Source organism: Drosophila persimilis, unplaced genomic scaffold, assembly GCF_003286085.1.
Source record: "Drosophila persimilis strain 14011-0111.01,24,50 unplaced genomic scaffold, DperRS2 tig00000124-arrow-pilon, whole genome shotgun sequence".
Lineage (NCBI taxonomy): Eukaryota > Metazoa > Arthropoda > Insecta > Diptera > Drosophilidae > Drosophila > Drosophila persimilis.
In genome coordinates, this window is record NW_020825294.1 from 5,787,449 (window position 1) to 5,804,977 (window position 17,529).

A 17,529-nucleotide genomic window follows, 5' to 3' on the forward strand; every position below is an offset into this window, starting at 1 on the left:
CTTCTGGGAGTGATACAAAAGTGTCTTCAAACGGAATTTGTATTCCAAACATAAGAGAAAGAATTTTCTTCATATAAAATGTCCTTAAAGCAGCTGTGGTCACGTCACGTCTATTCTTCGAGAGCTCAAACAAATAAGGAAGAATGCAAGGGAATGCTTGAGAATGCAAAAACAAAATACATGCATGTGCGCTAACGAAACTGAGACCGAGAATCCAAAAACAAAATATGTACAAACTGTGTGCTTAAGAGAATTTTTGCTGTTTGTGCTAGATTGCTCCCAGATTTAAAAAGTGTGCTCCATCGCTGCTTTAAAATATTAATTTACATTTGATCCATTTTCATGGTCAAGTTATTCAAAGAGTTCCCTTATTGAAGCTTAAGCTCAGCTTATGAATGGGGGGGTCTTAGCAATCGTGTCATAACACATGTTTAAAAAATTATTATATTCATTTAGGTCATTAACCATCATAGAACCATACAATTTATTCCAATTAAGGGTACGCTTGGTACTGCTAGAGAATGCCCAAATATTCCAGCACCAAAACCACCAAACAATCTCACACATTCGCATTTAAATATTTAGCTATTGAAACCTTTGTACTTATTTATCTACGAATCATTTAAGGGACTGTAAATAATTGTACGTATTGCATAAAATCTAATCTAATATTTATGTAAAACTTCCAAATAAAACAACTAAATCGTATGCGCAAAACTCACATAATATTTATCACTCCTCCGCGGGTACCAGGAGATTGAGACTGGCGCTGCTGGCTACGCTGCCAAGGAAGGTCTCCTCGTCGCCACGCACCGAGAGGGACTCCCGGCCAGTGCAGACCTTCTTCTCCCGTATCATTGCCGCCCGCTCCCAGCGCGAACCCTTGCAGCTTTTGCAGCTCTGCTTAGGCAACTTAAAGACGGTGGTGGTGCGATTGCCGCAATCCTTACATTGAAAGAATCGCTTCTCGGCATCGACTACCTTCAGGGGATGCCTCTCCTGCTTACAGCGATCGGCCGCCGAGAAGGCGGTGTACTTGCACTGCTGGCAGATGACCGCCTTGCAGGGCATTTTGAAGGTACCTAGCATTTTCTCTTCCATGGCCTCCTTGCGTTCGAGCTTGTTGAAGTATTCCTCCTGGGCCTCGCGCTCACGCATCTCCACCAGATTCGTATGCGACGACGTGGCCGCCATTATCCGCTCGATACGCGACTTGCGCATCAGCTCGCGCTCGTCCTCGTCGATCTTTTGCCTCTTGGCGCTGGTGGAAAACTTTTCGTTTAGGTCATCGATGGCTCGCCGCTTGCCCGTCTCTGAGCCGCGAGTGGAGTTTGGATTGACTTTCTCCAGCGGCTTCTTTTTCAGCAGGGCAGCCGCTCTCAGCTTTGCGCTCGCCGCTTGTCGAGCACCGATGTTGACCTCAAGGCTGAAATTCTCGCTGCCAGAAAGTTTGGGCGTCAAGTTGGCATCAAAGGAGAATCCGCGATTCTTGAACTTGTCCGGCACGCTGCTGGGGGTAGTTGGTGTCCCGGGGGTTGGTGTAGCTTTAGCTGTGGGTGTGCCCGGGGCGACTCCACCGAGGACATTGCCTTTGGACTCCTTCTCGAATCGATCGTTTTCAGCTTTCAACAGACGCACTCGCTCGAGATCTTGAAGCCTTTGCTTTGAAGAAGCCTCAACACCCCCGGCCATCCTGGATACGGGACCACCTCGTTCTGCGTACGGCACATTCTGTGGTGTGTCGGTCCGAGGCTTCGCGACATGGTCAACGGTGTGGGCAAAAGGCGAAACATCATAGCCAGCCAGCTTGCTCAGACGATCGCGTTCCTTAGCGATAAGCTTTGAGCTTTTCTTGGCCGGAACGGCCGTGAACGATTGTCCTCCATAGAAGACCTCCGTTTTGCCTAGGAAGGCATGAATGGATTAGAACAGTCCAAGTATTGACAATGGCAGCTGCACTTGCTACTTACCCAGCACTTTGTTGCGCAGCTCGTTTAGACCACGTCCCGCGGTGGCCGATTGCAATTCCGAGCGCCTGGACATCTTTCCATATTCAGCCTTCACGTGGAACACACAATAATCGCATTCGGACAGATTGACAATGGCTGTGCACTTGTCTCCGTTCTTCTTGTTTGCCCGACAGGTGCCCAGATCCTTGGACTGACCAAGGATCATAACCTTGTGCGACGAGTCGATGGAGAGGCAGGCCACATCGCTACTGCCTGCCCGCCTTTCAAATATGGTTGGATTGAGCACAGCCAGGCACATGCCCTCGGCAGTTTTCCACAGCGTCTTGTGGGCCTCCTTGAAGAGAAATATGGAAACCGTCTTGACCTCGCCGCGCAGGTCCGACAGCTTCCAAGTGGAGTATGGATCACCTTTCTTCGTGTTCTTCACAGGCTGCTTCGAGACCAAGGCGCCAGCCAAGACCCAATCCTTGGCCAGATCGCCCTGCTCTATGTGATATGCCACGCCCGAGAATGGCACAGCCTTACGTCCCCCCATGCGCTCCTGCAGCAATGTGCTGGAGATCAGCGGATTGATCATCCGCAATCCGAACACGGGATCCGTATAGACCGCCGAGACTGGTTGCTGTGGAGTGGAGGGATTGGAGGCGGCTGCTGACACTGGCCTTTGAAATGTACTGCTCGCCGGGCCCTGCCGCTTTATGGGATTGTGTGGATTCTTGAGCGGCTGCGGCGTTGAGCTAATAAACTTGGTGGTCTTGATGTCTTGATCCACCTCCCGCGCCACCTTCGACTCGTGGGCGCTTTCCCGCTGCTGTTTGAGCGTCTTGTTGATATCAGTGCCATATTCGTTGTACTTCCTTTCTAAGAAGTTCTTCACTTCCTCGTCATCGGATGAATCGAGCTCCGGCTCTTTGGGCGTGGCCTTGTCATCTGCCGTTGATTTTGCGGCGGGCTTCACGGTCTTCTCAAAGCTGAACGCATTGGCGAAACTGCTGTCTTCCCGCAGCCGTGGTGCGGCAGCTACCGATTTTGCTGCTGGTGTTGGTGCTGTCTCTGCATTATCGTTTTCCGCCTCGCCCAGCAGTTTTTCCAGTGCCAATATCTCGTCTTCCTCATCGATGCTAAGGTCTGGCTTTGATACATTTGCTGGACTCATTTGATTTGGTCTGCCTACTATGCAATCACGTTATTTATAAAAACTTTCTGAAAAATTCCAAAACGAGCGCAAACTAAACACTTTTGGCGGGCTAAGTGTGGCTGCAACACGCTCACGCTGAAATACCAAAAAAAAATACTGTGTCAGTACAGCTGTCACGATGCAGATGCAGTTGTTTTTTTACTACTAGATTTTAAACAAAATTTGATTCCTTTCCGTAATAAACACAATAATTCGTTTTCATATATGGAGCACACACAAAATTTAACGTTATTTTTACTGTAACTTAATTTAATAGGGCAAATCAGTACGTTTGGTGTGAATATTTGCGAAAATCCAGGTATATTTTTGCACTCAAGATCCGGTCATACTGCTCGTCAAATAAGTCATCTTTCGGCGTGAAATCACGAAAAAAAATTGCGAAAATTGCAAAAAACACAAGCAAAAGCGGCCCGAAATCGTTGCCGTCAAAGGGCCCGAGCCTGTGAGAATCGTTTAAAGTACATTTGCGGCGCGAACGCTGTCCAGAAAAGAGAAAAAGTACAAAAAGAGTGCATGAAAAAAAACAGGGGACCGCTAACAACGGATCTCTCACCTAGTGTTTAGGAATAAAGTTTTCCACTAATTTCCCCCACCCCACCTGATCATTAGTGACTTCCTGGGCCACGACTCTGCGACGACGACATTGAGCAGGTAAGGATCCCAGCCCTGTCCCCATCTACCGCTTTTGTCACACTCCACCGAGCGCACCTTCAATTATTACCATGCGGCGCAGCATTTGCTTTTGGTCCCACCACCTACACGACGCCCATTGCCCACACCACACCTCTCTCCTCCAGTGCATGTGCAATCTCCGCTTTAACCACATCGCCAAGCCAGGCCATGCTATTACATTGCCCATTTTCAAGCAGATTTATTTGCAAACATCTTTCTCGTGGCCATTTTGTGGTTATAAGCGCCGCTTCAGGCGGTGGCGGGCCTACCTCTGCCGTGTGTGTCGTCTCCATACCTCACGTGTGCTTGTGTGTGCTTGCGCGTGAGCATGTGTCTGTGAGTGAGGGCCTGTGCATTATATTAAGTTACAATTCAGCCACGAGGTTGTTGTTGTTGCTGCTGCTTCTTGATAACCTTTTGCATGTTGGCCTTATCAAATGTATTCCAGCGAGAGCTTTGTCTCTGTCTCTGGAGAAGAACAGCAGCACTCGGCTTACATCACAGCAGTAGCAGCAGCAGCCGCAGCCGCAACCAAGTGACCTAATGCTGCACCACCTTTGGCCCCAAGGAGTATAGTTTGGTAGGGGGGATGGGGACAGGGCTAAAGACGCAGAGTTGCCAGAGAATAATAACAAAAAAAAAAAATCAAAAGATTTTCGATTGGCGATGATTGCAGTTTCGCTTTTTCACATTTTTTTGCACACACATTTTCCCTGCGCATATTTTCTTTTGCTCTTGCCATTCATCGGCATATTGCCCCACTCCCTGTTTTTCGTTCTACCTCGCCCCTGTCAACCCAGTTTCCTCTCTCTCTCTAGTGCTCACTCACTCGCTCACTCTTGCTCTTCCTCTATTACGCTCTTTCGGCATTTTTGCGTTCTGCATGTCATCTGTCGCGGTCAGCAGGCGGGCCACCCCCTCCTCGCTTCCTGCTCCTCCTGCTGCTGGGGGCCAGTGTATAAGTTTTTATTTGAAACATAGGAACAAAAAGATATATATATATATAATCAGATTGCCGTGTCATCCATATCCGCCACTGCCCCATCACCAGCTGCTGGAGGAGTGAAAATCATTTAGTAGACTAGCGACGCCTCTTGCTTTGTTTGTTTTCTGCCTTGGAGTTTCCACTCGACACTCCACACACCATACTCCGCACTGCACTGCACTGCACCCGTCCACTCGATGCCCCACTCATAAATTCTGTGCACTTTTCACTTTTCCATAAACCGGGCTGGCCCTGCCTCTGATGGTAGAAAATGAATGGAAATGTTTGTTGTCTATCGTAGAATTGTGTCGTGTCTGTGTCGAGTCTCTCCCTTCTCTCTGTTGGATGCACTGCGTCGCGTCTGCCCTGGCTTTCTGCATGTTGAATGTTTCTACGAGTGCTCCACAAGCTATTACCGGTATGTGAGCGTCTCTTCTAGCCCCTAGCCCCAACTCCCAGCCCGCTTGCAACCTTGTAGCCTCTGCTTCGATTACAGCCTCAGATCTGGTGCATATAAAGTGCCCAGGGCAATGCTAACCCAGTGATAGTCGAGATCTGATAATCACATCGAACACTTCTTCCAATCCTCTTTTCCATTTTACAGTGCTGCAACGATAAAGAAATGAATTCAGGCATATTTCTGGGCACAGCGGAGAACGGCCTGCGGCACGATAAGATTGTTATACTAGATGCGGGAGCACAGTACGGCAAGGTAAGAGTCAAGACATTGCTTTGTTCCACCTTCCGTACTCAAAATATTTCTTGTTGCTTTACAGGTTATCGATCGCAAGGTGCGGGAACTGCTCGTGGAGTCGGATATACTGCCCCTAGATACACCAGCGGCAACGATACGGAATAATGGCTATCGGGGCATCATCATATCCGGCGGTCCCAATTCCGTGTATGCCGAGGATGCGCCCACGTACGATCCGGATCTGTTTAAGCTGAAAATTCCCATGCTCGGAATTTGCTATGGCATGCAGCTAATCAACAAAGAGTTTGGCGGCAGCGTTCTCAAGACGGACGTCCGGGAAGATGGCCAACAGAACATTGAGATTGAGACCTCGTGCCCGCTGTTCAGGTGAGCGAAAGCCTAGAGAAACTCCCAATCCGATGGCAGCAAAAAGAAAGTGTTCAAATCGATTAAGCTTAATTGAATGCTGATACAATGCTGCCAGAATAATCTTTTAAGCCAAGAACAGTTCAGTTTAGAGCAGTCTATAAACTGATCTACACGTGGCCTAACAATAACTACCATTTACTGTAGATTTTGTTTCTTTTATTAATGTGGATATCCGTTTTCTTACAGCCGCCTCAGTCGCACACAGTCCGTACTGCTCACCCACGGGGACAGCGTGGAGCGAGTGGGCGAGAAGCTAAAGGTGGGGGGTTGGTCAACGAACCGCATCGTCACGGCCATCTACAGCGAGGTGTTGCGCATCTATGGAGTCCAGTTCCATCCAGAGGTGGATCTAACCATCAATGGCAAACAGATGCTATCAAATTTCCTCTATGAAATCTGCGAACTAACGCCAAACTTCACAATGGGCAGCAGGAAGGAGGAGTGCATACGGTACATACGAGAGAAAGTGGGCAGTAATAAAGTCTTGGTAGGTTGTCCATACCTTAAAGAATCATTTAAACCGTAATCCCCAATTGAAATGTCTTGCTATTTGCAGCTCTTGGTCAGTGGCGGTGTGGATTCGAGTGTATGTGCAGCCTTGTTGCGCCGTGCCCTATACCCTAATCAAATAATTGCCGTGCATGTAGATAATGGTAGGCATAATCATTCGTTTAAAAGATAAACTCAATGGAATATATATTTATCCAATGCACAGGTTTCATGCGCAAGAACGAAAGTGAAAAGGTGGAGCGTTCGTTGCGCGAAATTGGCATCGATTTGATAGTGCGAAAGGAATGCTATACGTTCCTCAAGGGCACCACGCAAGTGAAGCGACCCGGCCAGTATTCGGTCGTTGAGACGCCCATGCTCTGCCAGACCTACAACCCCGAGGAGAAGCGCAAGATAATTGGTGATATATTCGTAAAGGTGACCAACGATGTGGTGGCCTTTCTGAAACTCAAACCCGAAGAAGTTATGCTCGCCCAGGGCACCCTCAGGCCGGATCTAATTGAGTCTGCATCGAATATGGTCAGCACGAATGCAGAAACAATCAAAACGCATCACAATGACACGGATCTGATTAGGTTAGATCTCTACACCTGATCCTTTAACATCACGTAACAATCGGAAACCCTTTTTGCAGAGAACTCCGCAATGCGGGACGCGTCGTAGAGCCTTTGTGCGACTTTCACAAGGATGAGGTACGAGATCTGGGCAATGATCTGGGTCTGCCACCAGAGCTAGTCGAGCGACAACCCTTCCCAGGTCCCGGTCTGGCCATCCGCGTTCTGTGTGCCGAGGAGGCTTACATGGAGAAGGACTATTCAGAGACTCAGGCAAGTACCAGCCGCTCAATCAACACTCGATCACAATAGCTAATGCATTTTTTTTATAGGTAATTGTGCGTGTTATTGTGGACTATAAAAACAAACTGCAGAAGAACCATGCGCTCATAAATCGAGTGACGGGCGCCACCAGTGAGGCCGAACAAATAGAGCTACTGCGCATCTCTGCCAACTCAACGATCCAGGCTACCCTGCTGCCCATCCGGTCTGTGGGTGTGCAAGGCGACAAACGCAGCTACAGCTACGTGGTGGGGCTGTCTACGAGTCAAGAGCCCAACTGGATGGACCTGCTCTTCCTAGCAAAGATCATACCGCGTATTTTGCATAATGTCAATAGGGTATGCTATATCTTTGGGGAGCCCGTTCAGTATCTGGTCACGGACATAACGCACACAACCCTCAATACGGTGGTGTTGTCGCAGCTCCGGCAAGCCGATGCCATTGCAAATGAGGTACGAGAATCCACAATCCATAATATCCGGATTATATGATTTTAGATTATATTATATTATATTATATTATATAATTTTATATTTTTAGATTATCATGCAAGCGGGCTTGTACAGGAAAATCTCACAGATGCCTGTCGTTCTGATACCCGTGCACTTTGATCGCGATCCCATCAATAGGACGCCCTCCTGCAGAAGATCGGTGGTTCTGCGTCCCTTCATAACGAACGATTTTATGACTGGAGTGCCGGCTGTGCCTGGATCAGTGCAACTGCCATTGCAAGTAAGTGTGGGATCTTTACATACTCGAACTCTTGATCTGCAATACAGGATTGATTTGTATACTTGTTCTTTAATAGGTCCTTAATCAAATGGTGCGCGACATAACCAAGCTGGATGGAATCTCGCGGGTACTCTACGACTTGACCGCCAAGCCGCCGGGTACCACTGAGTGGGAATGATGCGCTCAAACCAAATCTTTCAACAGCCATTTCATAGAAATAGAGGAAACAATAACAGCACCAGAGAGGAGCAGCAGTTGCAGCCGTACTATGCGGGAGCTTCAGAGTAGGAAAAAAGCAAATGATCGATCGAACGATCCGGTTTTGCCCCCTGAGGCAAAGCGACGCTTGGTAGCTGATCCCGACACCGATCCTGATACTGATCCTCCCCCGATAGAGAGCTGCCTTTAAGAGAGAAACGTGAAACGAGCGGAGAGTAACTGAAGCGTAAATACAACTATATAGTTCCCGCTTTTGAAACAACAACAAATCAGGTTCTTAATATCGATAATTGTTTGTAATTAATGCGGAATTAAGCAAAACAAAAAGGAAAGGCAAACTGTTTGCCCCACCCCCCCCTAAAAAATACTAATTATGTACATTTGCATGTTTTCTTCCTTTTATGAAAAGGAAATGCCTCTCCCCTCCTCTAACAAAAAAAAAAAAAACACGTAAAACAAAACAATTAAATTACGCATTTTTAGTTATATACATAAAGAAATATATATGATATATATATAGATATGATATATATATTCGTACAGATATTAAATAAATACAAAATGGTCCCAGTTCTGAAAGTTGTAACAGCAGTGTGTTCCGAGGCAAAAGAAAGGCATGTGTTTGCAAAACAGAAAACGAAAAATATAAATAAAACAAACAAATTGTAAGAATATAGAAACAAGAAATATTATATGGTAAGCTAAAATTATGAATTGTTATAAAAACGTCTATATTTAAAGAATGGCAAAAACACCAGAAACAACAATAAAAAAACCCCGATTACGATGATACAAGAAAAATGTAATAAAACGAAAAAGCGATTTACATGCGTTTTATATTTAATCATGGCACCGCTGACAGTCCTTTCCCTGCTTTGGTCCTATGGTGAGGCTGGAGACTAGTTACTCTATTTAATAAATTTATATTTTCCAAATAATAATGTATTAAGATCCCATCCAAAACTATTTTCAAAACCGGCAGAGATTTCTATAAGTTGTACTGCAATGCTCTTTGAAGTTGTCGAAAATCTCAGCTTCATCATCATCATCGTAAATGGCGTAGGTACTAATAGAGGCCCGCAGACTAATCCCACTATTGTGGGATTTCTGTTCCCTGGCTTGGTCCTATGGGTAGGTTGGAAAGTCACCATTCTTTAAGCAGTCTTTTTTTGTTCCTGTTGCCGAAACCGAAACCTCTTTCAAGCTTTTGTCAAGTTGACATTCTATTCTTGTATCCCTGGTCCTATGTGTAGGCTGGCAATTCTCTTTCTTGTAGCAATGTTTGCACCTTGCGAAAGGCCTCGGGACTGAGTACATAAGGTGAGCACTTGTTCCTTAGGTTTTCCAATGCCTTCAGCTTGCGGGCATACGATGTCAGACCTGTACTGTCAGACAACAGCATGAAGCATTCCGATCTACGTGGAGTGGACTATAGGAAGAATATTCTGACTTATTCAATTGTAAAAAAGAATTCGTTCCAACTTACAGTCTTTGTGCAAAAGGGAGATTTACACCATTTTCTGTCAAACATGTGATTTAAGAACTGCATTTTATCCCCGTATTGCAGTTTCGGTGCCACATCTATATCCGGTTGGAACTTGGCCGCCTGCTGTTGTATACGCTCCAGTTCGACACTATAGCGTAGCTTGTACATCAAGTTCTTCCATTGCTCGGCATCTGAGCCTTTCTTCATCTTTCCGGCAATCTCCTGCCAGACCTTCTCCCTCAAGGGTAAATTGAAAAAATCCGTATGGCATTGATGCCACAGGCATTCGTGGTCTTTATACAGAGCAATCAGCTTGAGATATTTCATCATTCTACGCGTGAGCTCTGGAGACTTCACAGTTATAGGTGAGGCGGTTGGTTCGATAGGTGCGGATGTGATTCTCTTGGGAGCACCAACATGTCGATGACAACTCATTTTTCGGGTTGGGAATTTTGACTATTGCTAAAAATAAATCGAAAAAAAACTAAATAAAATCTATATCTAATCCATCTATAAAAGAAAACATATTTGTATTTTGACATATATAGTTTTTTTTCGATAATGTTGTTTAAAGTCTATAACCTTTTGTACTTTCAACGACTCTTAAATAACGCTTTATTATACAAATCAAAAATTAAAAGTTTTTAAGAAAAATCAAAAGGTTTAAAAAACTTTTCCAAAAAATACTAGCCGTGAAATTCGAACCATTCTTGCTATTATGCTTTATTTTCCAATAGTTTATAATAATATCAACTCTCTGGTACCTTCTTAAATCGTATAATTGATACAATTAGTTAATCCTGTGTGAATAAAGTTTAGTCAAGGACAGGGGATGCGATTATGATGATTATTGTCCGATTTCGGGTTCAAATAAAAGAGTCAGTTCAATACGTATATTTACTTTAAGTTTTATTCGCACTTCATCGTCTTCATAGTCGTCGCAATCTGCAGATCTGCTCAGACAAGTTCGCAAAACATAATCAAAATCGATATCGAAGGAAACATTGCAAAGCAAGAATTACAAAATAATAATAGTAATAATAATAATAGATGTTTGTATAATTATAAGTATGTATATAAAACTCTCTCTAATTCTCGCTCGGTTACATGTTCATTCACTTTTTAAAATAGCACAAAAATCTATAAACAATTTGAAAAAAAATTGAATAACAATACCATAAACTTGATTGCTTGCGTTGTGTGTCTGAGTATGTGTCTACACCTATCTGGTATCTGATAGGATCGGGTAAACAGAATCGTTTTGGATACGGGGGGATCTTAAGTAAGTTCAAGGTGCGCCATTTATTGGGCGGCCAGCTCCTTCATGCGGTTGAGAGCGCTACCAGCCTTGAACCATCCAATCTGCAGGTCGTTCAATGTGTGATTTAGCTTGATCTTATCGACCTTGTCGCCGTTCTTGATCTCGCAATCGACGGGCTTGCCGGGCGCCAGGTCGTTCAAATTGACCAGGGAAATCTTGCTTGTGGGTTGGATCTATTAAAAAAACAGATCTTGATTATTTTTGGCACTTCAAATCGAATGGATAAGCCCCTCATACCTTATCGTAATCAGCGGCATTGGCAAAGGTCAGTGGCAGGAGACCCTGCTTCTTCAGGTTGGTCTCGTGGATACGGGCAAAGGACTTGACAATGATGGCACGGCCACCAAGATGACGTGGCTCCAGAGCGGCATGCTCGCGGGACGAACCCTCGCCGTAGTTCTCATCACCGACGGCCACCCACTTGACATTGTTGGCCTTGTAGTCGCGAGCCACATCGGGTACACCGCCCCAGGAGCCATTGCGCTGGTTCTTGATGTTGTTCATCTCATTATTCTCTGCATTAGTGGCTCCAATGAACATGTTGTTGGAGATGTTGTCCAAATGGCCGCGATACTTCAGCCAGGGACCAGCCGCCGAGATGTGATCAGTGGTGCACTTTCCCTTGACCTTGATCAGCACGGTAAGATCGGTCAGATCCTGGCCGTTCCACTTGTCGAAGGGCTCCAGAAGTTGCAGGCGCTGCGACTTGGGATCCACAGCAACCGAAACAGAGTCGCCAGTCTGTGAGAAAACATGAAAATGTAAAGGAAATACCAAACGGGCACAGAAATCTCAATGGATACTCACTTTTGGGGGAGCGGTGTAGGTATCCTGACCGGGATCGAAACCCTTGGCGGGCAACTCATCACCGAACGGGGCCTTCAACTTGAACTTCTTGCCATCGGAGCCGGTAAGTTCATCCGTCAACGGATTAAAGTCCAAACGACCGGCAATCGACAGGGCGGTGACCAGCTCGGGACTGGTCACAAAGCAATGGGTGGCCGCATTGGCATCGTTACGTCCGGTAAAGTTACGGTTATACGACGTGACAATGGTGTTCTTTTCGCCCTTCTTCACATCCTGACGATCCCACTGGCCAATGCAGGGCCCGCAGGCGTTGGCCAGCACAGTACCGCCGAATTTGTCGAACACCTCCGAGATTCCATCTCGCTCAATGGTGGCACGGATCTGTTCCGAGCCGGGGGTCACATTGAAAGGTATCTTCGACTTGATGCCATGGGCCATGGCATCCTTGGCAATGCTGGCGCAACGGCCCATATCCTCGTATGAGGAGTTCGTGCAGGAGCCAATCAGACCCACACGAATGTCCATGGGGTAGCCGTTCTTCTTGGAGTTCTCCCCAAGCTTGCTGATGGGATGGCCCAGATCGGGGGTGAACGGGCCATTCACATGCGGCTCCAGGGTATCCAGATTGATCTCAATCAGCTCATCGTATTCGCAGTTCTTGTCAGCCGTCAAAATCTTTGACTGGAACTTCTGGGCCTCGGCGGCAATGCCAGCACGTCCGGTGGACTTCAGGTAATCGCCCATGCGCTTGTTGAACGGGAACAGCGAAGTGGTGGCACCGATCTCAGCACCCATGTTGCAGATGGTGGCCATTCCCGTGCAGGAGATGTGGTCAACGCCCTTGCCGTGGTACTCAATGATGGCACCAGTGCCGCCCTTAACGGTCAGAATGTCGGCCACCTTCAGGATCACGTCCTTGGGGGACGTCCACCCACTGATCTTGCCCGTGAGATGGACACCAATCACCTTGGGGCACTTGAGCTCCCAGGGAATGTCGGCCATCACATCGACGGCATCTGCGCCACCCACTCCAATGCAGAGTCCACCCAGACCGCCGCCATTGGGGGTGTGGGAGTCAGTGCCGATCATGAGGAGGCCGGGGAAGGCGTAGTTCTCCAGAATGATCTGATGAATGATACCGCTGCCTGGCTTCCAGAAGCCCAGCCCATACTTGGCGCAGGTGCTGGCCAGGAAATCGTAGACCTCGCGATTCAGATCCTTGGCGCGGGCCAAATCCTTAACGCCACCAACCTGCGCTTCGATCAAGTGATCGCAATGCACCGTCGAGGGCACGGCCACTCGCTTCAGGCCGGACGAGATGAACTGCAGCAGAGCCATCTGGGCAGTGGCATCCTGCATGGCCACGCGATCGGGACGCAGGCGCAGATACGAGGTGCCGCGCTCAATATCCTGATTGGCGGGATCATCCAAATGCGAGTACAGCACCTTCTCCGACAGCGTCAGCGGGCGATTGAGGCGACTGCGAACCACATCCAGTCGCTGGTTCAGCTTCTCGTACGGCAGGAAGACGTCCGAGTCGAACTTGGACAGGGCAACCTTCGAGGCCGAGTAGCAGGAGGCATGGAACTGGCGCACCATCGCTGTTTCACTGACAACATTTTTGCCCAGCCTGCACACCTGAAAAACCAGATCAAGATCGTACATCGTATAATTAGCACATATTCTCACTAAAGTCAACAACCGGGACAGTACAGTGCAGCCTCCATCCGTCTGCTTTCTCTACCGACTGGTTTATTATCAAATCGTTTGGTTGGGGGGGACACTGTGCTTGTTTCTTTTTTGATGGATTCGTTTAGAGCGTAATAAACACTAGATTAACATGTCACGGGCCCTCTCAACATTAATTTGATTGAAGCCGCGTTATCAAGGAAATGTCTAAATCGTAATTAAGAGCCTATATTAGATAGGTGCTTGATAAGGGTTTGATCTACTAAATACAGTAGAAGCTATAGTCGATCATCAATTTGTGGCTTCATGCAGACGACAAGTATACTGTTGTTGTACAATTCTCGAGAATTCTCTTGTTCAGCATTCGCTTGTGCGTCTCGAGTTGAGCATAAAGATGCCGCGTCAATAACAGGTTAAAATATAATATATTATAGCATCAAAATTAGCTCAAACTATTGCCACTTTCCAATGCAAACGTATTTTCTCATGTAACCAGCTTTACAAGAGGCTCAAGAATTAAAATATCTCAACTCTATCGTTATATCGTATCGATAATCCCGCGATCGTTCCGCTGTCGCGTAATGTTTGGGGAATTGTTAATTATATTTTGGAAAAATTCACATGCACAATGTAGCTGCAAGTATATCTTGAAAATCTAAAAAGTGTATGCTATTAACTGCTCGTTATGTGGACAGCTGATTGTATATTCCAGATATACATACTCATCTACATGCATACACACATATACACATTTGCATAAGAGTCACGGGTTTTGCTACTATATTTTATATTGTGCAAAATTATTAAGATCAATGAACTGGCACAATGAATCTATTAAATCATACACATTTATATACAAATAATGATAAGCTTTTAAGAAATATATACATATGTAGTTATGTACTAGATAAAAATGTATATTTATCAGATAAACGAATGATAAATCATTTCAATATATGTAATCCAATTTACATATAAAAGTAAATATCACCCGATTAATTTGTACATTGTTGCAACATTCTAGAAACCAAAAGAAAGCCAAACAAAATCGAAACTGCAATGCAATTACGTCGACAAATAGGGTCATTAACTTGTTGGCAAGCCACAGACAGTACAGAACACCGTACAGTGAAGCCTTTGCAAAAAACCATTGGCGAGCGCGTGATACAATTGCTAAGAAACATTTAATTGAAGCTATATTTAGTTGTAGGCATTATCTTGAATGTAAGTAAACCTGTCACAGATAAGACGGACCGACCGGACCCAAGATATATGCTAGCGAATCTCCTGGTTAAATAACCCACGGCAGGCAGCGCAACTATTATGTAAATGCAAATTATAATAGATCCAAAATGGTGTTAATTGAAATGCACCGCCCACTGATGCACCAGCCTTTTCCAACCAAGAGATGCGTTTGTAGCTTAGCCATGGAGTAGGAACGGCAGGGGATAGGAGGGAACGGATGGGAATCACTATCACAATGTACCTCGGTGTTAGGTAACAACTTTTGATTTCGTTTTTAGGTTAGAAAAGAACTGAGCAAAAATATTGGCCACTTTTCCCCATCCTAAGATCCTGCACATGAATACGCATGATTTTTCACGTATTTTTTTGTTATTGCACTGTTCCTCCAGTCTTGATAAAATTTGATTGGGGTGTACGTAGGTTTAGGTTTCTATTGGAAATTCGCACGATAGGCAGGCAGAACACAAACGCGCGGCAATCAACGTACCTGTGCCTGGGCACTCATTAGTCTCGCAGCCATTATTTCGCGTTTATTTGCCTAATATGCAAGTACGTAGAGAACACGTCGAGATTTGATTACAGCACAAAAAGTTCCAAGTTCAAGCCCAGCCGCGTATCAAAATTTTCAGCCCTCTCAGCCGGAAGATTTTAACACAACAGAAAACAGACTGCGAACCGCGGATGCAGTGGGGGTCCCGCCAGTGTGCGAGAGTTCCACCCACTTAACCCACATTTATTTAAACAGGTGACAAACTTTAGTTAAACCGTGGAAAATAATACTTCTTGCAAATTATTCTTGTAGATTCATCCTTTTCGTTACTTCGAAAAAAATTACCACGATATTTTTCACCTGAACTTCGGTAAAATTCTTCAACCTTCATCTCTTTGTTGGAGTGTATTTTAATACCCACTGGTCGACAATGGGTTAATCGTACGCTCGCTGGTGCTACCCATTACTGGCCCGTTTGTTTGCGTAGGCGGGCGGCCCATTTCTAACAACTGTGCGAATAATAAATAAGTAAAACACTGGGAAACATGTTTGTTGAAGCGCAGTCAGAGTCAGCCAGGGACAAGCGCCATGTCAGAGCGTCGTGGGGTTCAGGACATACCCGTGGACTACCAGCCAGTGGCCACACAAGCAGATCACATTCCATCAACCTCATCCTGCTGCAGGCGGCCAAACTGCAATATTGTCGCGCGAGATGAGCGAGAAGTGTGCTGCTGTGGTCACGGGTACATCATACCAGTTTTCATACTGTTCGTTCTTGTGCTGATAGTCCTGCTGTTGCCTTGGGAGACCTTCCACCGCAACGAGGGGGCAGACGCAAGCACCCCTGGCCCAGTTGCGGCCGCGTTTCCATGCCAACTCCAGCTGGTGGAGAGCCTGCCCACAGGCCTCAACTACAGCGGCGGCAACCACCCTCAGTTGATGGTGATGACCCTCAGTACGTTCGAGGCCTGGCAGCTGCTGCTGGGCAAGGCAAAGACCTCTGTGGACATTGCCGCACCCTACTGGACGCTACGCGGTGTCGGTGTCAATGACAGCAGCAGCACTCAGCATGGGGATCAGCTCTTTCAGCGCCTGCTCTCCAACGGCGATGCGGGTAGGCCGAAACTGCGCATACGAATCGCCCTGAACCGCAGCCAGGAGAGTATCTGGCATGCGGACGCCAGGATCTTCTCCAACTACGGGGCTGCCGATGTGGTGGCAGTTGAGCGGCTGCGCGGAAATTTTTGGATTGTGGATGGACAGCACTTCTACCTAGGCAGCGCCAACATGGACTGGCGATCGCTGAGCCAGCGCAAGGAAATGGGTGTTTTGGGGCAAAACTGTCCCCATCTGACCCGTGATCTGGGGAAGATTTTCAAGGCCTATTGGTACTTGGGCAGCAACGATATGCCCAGCTACTGGCCCTGGATCTATCACACGCACATCAATCAGCGGCGACCATTGCTGCTAAATGTGAACATGAATTACACAATGCACGCCTACATCTCCAGTTCACCGCCTCCGCTGGCGGCCTCAGGGCGTGCGCATGAACTAGATGCCGTCCTTAATGCCATCGACAAGGCGACGGAACTCGTCTGCATTGCTTTGGTGGACTATTATCCATTATTGAGGCACGAAAGCCAGGTAGAATATTGGCCGCTTATAGATAATGCTCTGCGCAAGGCTGCCGTCGAAAGAGGAGTGGTCATCAAACTGCTCATATCCTGGTGGAAGTATTCCGATCCAAGCGAAGATCACTTTCTACGCTCGCTGCAGGCCCTCTCCCAGCTGAGGGAAGAAGTCGACATAGAAATTGTGGGTGAGGCATAAAATTGACATCAGCATGAACTTATCTTTCTCATTTTGCAGCGCCGCTTTGTGGTTCCCACCACAGAGGCTCACGAAAAGATCGCCCACGGACGTGTCAGTCATAATTCCTACATGGTCACGGAGGATGTCGTCTATATTGGAACCTCCAGCTGGTCGGGGGAGCAATTCACTTACTCGGCTGGTGTGGGACTAGTCCTCCACGACATGGTATACAATAACAAAAGTCTTCGCACAGATTTATTAGCTGTTTTCCATCGAGATTGGTTTAGTCCGTTTTCGCTGCCACTGAAGCACAATTTTCGGATTTAAATACGTCCGCCTTACCTCAGGCAGTTTGCAGCACTGCCCAGTCCAACAGCTGATAATGTCATAACAAAAGTAGGACCTAACCTAAAAATTCCTTCACCCAAATCTCA

At 46.5% G+C, this 17,529-nt stretch overlaps 5 protein-coding genes and 1 non-coding gene across 9 annotated transcripts in view; 3 read left to right on the top strand and 3 right to left on the bottom strand.

Annotated features, from left to right (window-relative positions):
* LOC6593672 (protein MCM10 homolog) overlaps nt 1–3,180 on the bottom strand; it is a 28,756-nt gene extending 25,576 nt beyond the window's left edge. For 2 of the 3 annotated variants that reach the window (XM_026987694.1, XM_026987693.1), the window contains exons 1-2: nt 1,971–3,180; nt 723–1,904 (exon numbers count right to left, since the gene is read on the bottom strand). In XM_026987694.1, coding sequence (XP_026843495.1) covers nt 733–1,904; nt 1,971–3,126 — 2,328 coding nt within the window. In that variant the 5' untranslated portion in view covers nt 3,127–3,180 and the 3' untranslated portion in view covers nt 723–732. Of the gene's footprint in view, nt 1–23; nt 1,905–1,970 lie in introns of those variants that run through there. The other variant, XM_002018583.2, reaches the window with a different exon arrangement.
* A 1,986-nt stretch (nt 3,181–5,166) lies between these two features.
* Nucleotides 5,167–8,714, top strand: LOC6593671 (GMP synthase [glutamine-hydrolyzing]). Its single transcript, XM_026987492.1, has 10 exons — nt 5,167–5,243; nt 5,430–5,537; nt 5,602–5,906; nt 6,135–6,435; nt 6,505–6,601; nt 6,664–7,033; nt 7,093–7,285; nt 7,345–7,746; nt 7,835–8,026; nt 8,103–8,714. Exons 1-10 carry the CDS (start codon nt 5,211–5,213, stop codon nt 8,202–8,204), a joined length of 2,103 nt encoding a protein of 700 aa, XP_026843293.1. The 5' UTR covers nt 5,167–5,210; the 3' UTR covers nt 8,205–8,714.
* LOC113565584 lies at nt 5,939–6,075 on the top strand. The gene has a single exon (XR_003408694.1).
* Nucleotides 8,715–9,068: 354 nt separating the features above from the next.
* LOC6593670 lies at nt 9,069–10,204 on the bottom strand. Of its 2 annotated transcripts, XM_026987624.1 has the most exons (3): nt 9,732–10,204; nt 9,440–9,674; nt 9,069–9,370 (listed from the first exon to the last, which is right to left on the bottom strand). In XM_026987624.1, the coding sequence occupies exons 1-2, from the start codon at nt 10,164–10,166 to the stop codon at nt 9,489–9,491; spliced, it is 621 nt and encodes a 206-aa protein (XP_026843425.1). In that variant the 5' UTR covers nt 10,167–10,204; the 3' UTR covers nt 9,069–9,370; nt 9,440–9,488. The 2 variants fall into 2 exon arrangements, with proteins under 2 accessions (XP_026843425.1, XP_002018617.1); XM_002018581.2 differs by having other exon boundaries at nt 9,069–9,674.
* Nucleotides 10,205–10,766: 562 nt separating this feature from the next.
* On the bottom strand, nt 10,767–15,406 carry LOC6593669 (probable aconitate hydratase, mitochondrial). The gene is made up of 4 exons (XM_002018580.2): nt 15,281–15,406; nt 11,860–13,497; nt 11,290–11,793; nt 10,767–11,225 (listed from the first exon to the last, which is right to left on the bottom strand). Exons 1-4 carry the CDS (start codon nt 15,311–15,313, stop codon nt 11,034–11,036), a joined length of 2,367 nt encoding a protein of 788 aa, XP_002018616.1. The 5' UTR covers nt 15,314–15,406; the 3' UTR covers nt 10,767–11,033.
* A 465-nt stretch (nt 15,407–15,871) lies between these two features.
* LOC6593668 (phospholipase D3) lies at nt 15,872–17,515 on the top strand. The gene is made up of 2 exons (XM_026987703.1): nt 15,872–17,098; nt 17,153–17,515. The coding sequence occupies exons 1-2, from the start codon at nt 15,872–15,874 to the stop codon at nt 17,420–17,422; spliced, it is 1,497 nt and encodes a 498-aa protein (XP_026843504.1). The 3' UTR covers nt 17,423–17,515.
* Nucleotides 17,516–17,529: the final 14 nt, after the last annotated feature.